The sequence below is a fragment of the Pygoscelis adeliae genome, unplaced genomic scaffold (assembly GCF_000699105.1).
Source record: "Pygoscelis adeliae isolate BGI_AS28 unplaced genomic scaffold, ASM69910v1 Scaffold368, whole genome shotgun sequence".
Lineage (NCBI taxonomy): Eukaryota > Metazoa > Chordata > Aves > Sphenisciformes > Spheniscidae > Pygoscelis > Pygoscelis adeliae.
The window spans coordinates 727,334-733,374 of record NW_008825301.1 but is presented as its reverse complement, the minus strand read 5'-3'; the positions used below and the strand labels follow the sequence as shown (position 1 = coordinate 733,374).

The window sequence follows — 6,041 nt, the reverse complement described above, 5'->3', positions numbered from 1 at the left end:
TGGGCTGCGAGCGCACATTGCTGGCTCCTGTCCAGCTTTTCATCCACCAGTACCCCCCAAGTCCTTCTCGGCAGGGCTGCTCTCGATCCCTTCATCCCCCAGCCTGTATTGATACCGGGGGTTGCCCCGACTCAGGTGCAGGACCTTGCACTTGGCCTTGTTGAACCTCATGAGGTTCACACAGGCCCACTTCTTGAGCTTGTCCAGGTCCCTCTGGATGGCATCACGTCCCTCTGGCGTGTCGATCACACCACTCAGCTTGGTGTCATCTGCAAATTGCTGAGGGTGCACTCGATCTCACTGTCTGTCATTGACATATTTTGTTTCTTAAAATAATGTTTCATTAACTGCATTACAAATTAATGCTAAAGACCCATGCATGCAAAATTAGAATGGGAAGAAGTGTTTTGATTACTTTCCAGGTGGATGTAGGAGATGGGAACTGCTAAAAAGACCCATTTAGGAGAACATTCTGCATGGATCCATTTCTCCAACTCTTGCTATGTGATGACTGTGACATTTATTTTCAGGGCAGCAGGTAGAGTAGCAGAGTAATTTGCTAAGAAAGTAAAGCTTTTGTTTGTTTGTTGTCAGGTTTTTTTTTTTTTTTTTTTTTGTTAGACTGGTAGGATGGAGATAGGCTTTTCAAGTGACACAGTAAAGTCAGTAGTTTACCTGGGAATATCGCATTTAAGCATAAAGACGCCCACAGCAATCTTTGCTTTTCCAGGGGAAGAGTTTACTTTCCCAAGAGGAAATAATAACATTTAATTGACTGTTGGTTATTTTTTGTCTTCCTCCTTTTAATTTCTTGGAAATTACAGTGTGCCAGAGTTTGTAGAGCAAAGTTTTCTTTTTCCGTTATTGCTTGTCCTCTTAAATATATACATCCTCTTAGTATATGGGGGGGGAAAAACACTCTGAATACTGTTTGTCAAAATACTGTTTCCATTTCATGTTGCTTTACTTGAAGGCACTATTATTAGAACTTCTTCCTGTTTATTATTAACTACTTCCTTTATCTTTTGCTGTCTTAAAAATGCATCTGGAGTAAATATATGTATTTTTCATTGTGTATAGGTTCAGCATAATGCAGATAAATCTACTACACTGAAACTAGCAGATTTTGGCCTTGCAAAGCAGGTTACGAAACCCATATTTACTGTGTGTGGAACACCAACGTATGTTGCCCCTGAAATACTTGCTGAGAAGGGTAAGTGTATATATTTATAGTTTGTCGTAAATCATACAATTATTCTGAACTTTCTAATCGTGGAAATATTCCAGAATGTTTCAACCTACTGATAGGCCTTTGCAGGGTAGGAGGTTGGCTAGCAGTGTAATCTGTGAAAGGAAGGGAAATCTTTTAGCTTTTGACAAACACAAGCATGACATCAGTCACGTTTGCATTATTAATGTCTATGGTAATATAACACTGATTTCCTAGCAGACAAGCCATAAAATATCATAGATGGTAAATACTGAAGTGGGGAAATGAACAAAAGTTCGTGTTGCAACCTGAGGGTAGTCAGCCCCATTTCATGACTGTAATCCAAACAACTTTCCAAGGCCCCTAATGATGCAAAAAAATTGTGAACACGTATGTTAAACTTATGTAACAAGCCAAAACATGTTTCCCATCAGAAGAAATTTTGGAGATTTCATATCCAAAAAGATTCAGACCTGAGAAGGAGTCAGTTTTGTTGATGACTCAAGCAAAGCTATTTCTGTTTTTTGTCCTGTGGAGCTGGGTTGCACATCTCCAGTTATATCCAGTTTCAATGGAAACTTGGCACTCTCAGTGCTTTTTTGAAGGGAATCTGAGGAGGACTATTTTAGAAATATATGCTGTGTTTTCTCAGTTAGTCTCCAGCTGACACCGGCCTTGTTGAGACAGTGTTTGTGAAACATGTTGTAGAAGAGAGGCACTTTGTGAGAGCTGTAGTTATTAACAAGCAGAGCAGCTCAGCTTGTAAGCGTGGTGTACCAGCCACTTATTCTTCTGCTGACCTCATCTTTTTGAGAAACTGAGCAAAGCTTCTGTGTTTCTTGGAAAATAGAATGAAAAAGAAACAGTTCCCTACCAGTTGTGAGTTGTCTTTCTAAAACAGGACTTTCGGTTTGTCTTTTCTTCCTTAGGCTATGGGCTTGAAGTAGATATGTGGGCAGCTGGTGTGATCCTTTACATTCTGCTCTGCGGTTTTCCCCCTTTTCGCAGTCAGGAACGTGATCAAGAAGAGCTGTTCCAGATCATACAGCTGGGTCACTATGAGTTCCTTTCCCCATACTGGGACAATATTTCTGCAGGTAAGATTCAGTATGTATAGCAGGTCTGAGAAATGACAGACTTCTTCCCTGGAGTGTGAAGAACTCCCTTTTGTTCAGGACAGTGAGCTCAATGAACTTGGGGGTGCCTTACAGGTCTCTCTTGTGCGATTCTGTGTTTGCTTTAAATGTGAATTTAGTCCTCTGGTAGTATTGATGACTATGAATCTGAATATTAGGTCTGACTGATTTAATGGATTGCTCCCTTTCTGAGGCAAGAGCAAGGATTTTCCTCACCCTGCTTATATGAATTGTCTCTCTAGAAAAAGGTACCAAAATAATCTCCAGGGTTATGTTAGGTTGTAAAGATGTATGCGAAAATCTCAAAAGCTGAGAATTAAATCCTTGCTCTGCAGAACGCAGTGTGGATTTTCTGTTGAGATCAATGGGGGCTGCACATAGTAGTTTTCTCCTTCTTGCAGGCTAGTATGGTGTCTTTTGTGCACTCTTGAAAATCGGAAACCCTAAAACCCCTCTCTCCCTATACAGTCTTTTAAAGAACATGCTCAACAGCATTCTACGACTTTTATGCTCCTTGAGTGATGAGATACCCAATGCTAATTCCTGTGAATCTGAACACCTAGCCTGATGCTTTCAGCATGCTTTCAAGATTAAATGCCCTGTGCTTTCTCTTCTCTTTCTGAAGGGGAGAATGATATCAGTAAAAGATATGCTGGAGGTTTAACATCTCCTGCCACTAGTTCTAAATCCAGTTGTTGGAGTATCTCCTGAGGTAGTCACAAAAGTCATTATGGTAAAACTAATAAGAAAAAATAAGAAGGACTTTTTGTGTAGGTATAACTGTCAGCATCATCACGTCACTGTTCTTTTCCCCTCTCTCCTTTTCTTTCTTTCATAATAGCAGCAAAAGACCTCATAACCAGGCTGTTGATAGTGGATCCCCAGAAGCGCTACACAGCACGACAAGTACTTCAGCACCCTTGGATCAGAACAGCTGGAAAAACAAACAGCAGAAATTTGCAGAGGGAAGTGACAATAAATATTGAGCGTCATTTTCGGGCCCAGCGCCGAAAGGAGGTTGCAGATGAGGACACATGAAATCTCTTCAAGCTCGTTTAGTCTTCTTTTTATTGATTAACAAATAATTTATGTTTTCTTTTCTAAATGAATTGGGCCTTTAGTGTATAGCTGTTGCTGGCCATTGCCATGCCTTTTTTTTTTTTTGATTCTGAGATTCTGAAGAAGGACAGAGATCAAATTCGCATCCACTTCCTTCTGATGTTACTTAGGAGTCTCTCTGTTGACAGCAGTGAGGACTAGATATTTCCTGGAGGGTATCTATTATTTTTCTTTAAATACTGATTTGGGCTTTTACATTACAAAATGTATATCTTTTAGACAACAAATGTTTGCTTCTGTGGCTGACACTAGTGATGACTTCTCTTGTCTCTTTTTGTATGATACCTTCCAGGAGTTTTGTGTTTATAATGTTTTGTGTTTATAATGTTTTCAAAATAGCTGTCTGCATACACATCCTGCGCTAATTCTCTAAACTGTCTTTTCACCAATTCTTGCTAGCAATGGAGAAGGTGAATGAATAAAAAAAAGCAAATACATTCTTTAGGATATGTTAAATAAACAACAAGATACTATTTATTAAGTTGTGAGGGAAGAAAAATCCTTATAGACTAAATCAAATATTTTATGATATCTCCCTTGGCAACATCTTTCATTGGATGTTCTCGTGGACAGGACAATAGACTGTACAACATTTCTGTTAAACTATGGTAGTGCTGTGTAGTATGGTAGTTTCATTTGTTTATGAGAAGTGGGAAGATAGCGTGGCTGATAGCTTTTCAAGACTAATAAAAACTTTCAAAGTGCTTTTCTTCCTACTCTGGGAAGTAGGAAGTTAAGCAATTCTAAGGGAACTTTGGTTCTTTTCCCAAAGGTGTATTTATGGAATGATAACCCAAGCATTTTTTCATACTGATTTTTTTTCTTAGGAGCCATCCGTGTGCATCTGTGACTCTTCCATGCTGATGGAGAAGAGAAAGCTGGGAAGCTGCTTTTGTGACTTAAGTTAACCCTTACCTTCATGGTGCCTTTTTCATCAGCACACTTCACAGCTGAATTTTATACACTTTTTCAGCGTAGTTTAGCAATCGTTTGGTTTTTTTCCCCTGTTGCCTTCCCTGGGGACTCTTTCTCCTTGCTTCCATGAGAATGGGCAATGGGATGAAATTACATTAAAATTCAACTCGGGGAAAACAACAACTTGTTGTTGTTGTATGGAAGGGTCTCCCAGAGGAAGGGTCAGATGCACATGTTTTTTATAATTTGATTGGATGCAGTTTTAAGGAAATCCTTGGGGGAGGAAATCCAGTCCTGAGAAGGGCTGTGACCTAGAACAGCTTTTGAATCTCAGAATTTTTGGTTAACTAATCAAATCCAAAAAGCACTTGAGTTGTCTTGTTTTATAATGCTTTGTCCACGAGTTCCATGTGCTAGTAAATAATATTGATGTTAAAATATCAGTGGTATTAGTATTGAATTCATAGCTTGTAGAAATGAATGAGGGTATTTTACAATTGCAGTGCTGCTGCTCTGCCTATGTATTTCATAATGAGAAATGTCAGAAGCATTTCAGAATCAGTAGAACATTTTCAAAACTATATGAACCAGAATATTATTTTTGGTGAGTGCTAATATTTTGTGTGAACTTTCTGAATTACCAAAAACCGTGGGGTACTGTCACCATGTTTCTGTTTCAACTTGTGACAGTTTTGCTGCAAGAATGATGTATGAAAGTAGAGATGATTGGCTTTTAAAGGAGAATTGCACTTTGAATTGAACTGGCTTATTTTTAATACATATTGGAATAAGACTTGCTGTGGAATTCAAGAATTTGTGAAACAAACCAGTCAAATCTTTACTGTATGCCCAAGTACTATGTATATGATATGTCATACCTCTGCTTTAGGGGCCCTGGGTCAGGAAGACTTTCCCTTTTCCTGAAAACAAGAATGGATTTAAGCGCTTTCCTGAGTTAAGCCTATGTGTAACCTCATATTCTAAATGCATTATGTGGTCTTTGAGTACTAGTAATAACTTCGCCTCTATTAGTTTAAGTCTATTGCGGATAGGAAGCTGTGGAAAAATAGCTTCTGACTTGTAATATTATATATTGTAATTATCTTATTTTTAATATAGTTGTTTAGGAATAAAGTTTGAAGAGACAGAATACTTTATCAGCAATGAATCTGACAGTTTGGAGATTGTGTTATGAGTTGCCTTTTTCACCTTTAAGAACCTGTCTACAGCCTTATTCATAGTGCTGAAGATAGAGAATTTGCTTGTAATGAATATAAAAGTAATTATTTTTTCAAAGATTTTGTTTTTCTCTCAAGTTCTCTGGTTCCCAGACAGACTAAAGATGGACTGTCCTGTGTACTGTCACTGCATTGCATCTGTAAGTACAGACAGTGCTGGGGCAGCGCTGAGGGACTGGTTTGTTGGTGTTGCTAATAGACATGTGGCATTAGGCCCTCCTTCTTCAGGTTGGAGGCTGAAAGAGCCTCCAGGTGCTTCTCAGGGTTTTTTCCTCTTTCTTTCTCTCTCCTGCTTAGATATTCCTTCTTTTCTCTCATTGCTTCCAGTGTTCTTGCTCTGCCTCTGTGCTGCTCTAAGGAGTGCAGGTCCCCAGTCGTGGTTTAAGTTGCTCGAAACAATGAGAACACATGACTTTGGTGAGC

At 39.0% G+C, this 6,041-nt stretch overlaps 1 protein-coding gene across 1 annotated transcript in view; it reads left to right on the top strand.

Moving 5' to 3' along the window:
• Positions 1-5,499, top strand: part of DCLK3 (doublecortin-like kinase 3) — a 14,034-nt gene extending 8,535 nt beyond the window's left edge. The window contains exons 2-4 of the mRNA XM_009329992.1: positions 1,081-1,213; positions 2,140-2,307; positions 3,188-5,499. Coding sequence (XP_009328267.1) covers positions 1,081-1,213; positions 2,140-2,307; positions 3,188-3,384 — 498 coding nt within the window. The 3' untranslated portion in view covers positions 3,385-5,499. The remainder of the gene's footprint in view (positions 1-1,080; positions 1,214-2,139; positions 2,308-3,187) is intronic.
• Positions 5,500-6,041: the final 542 nt, after the last annotated feature.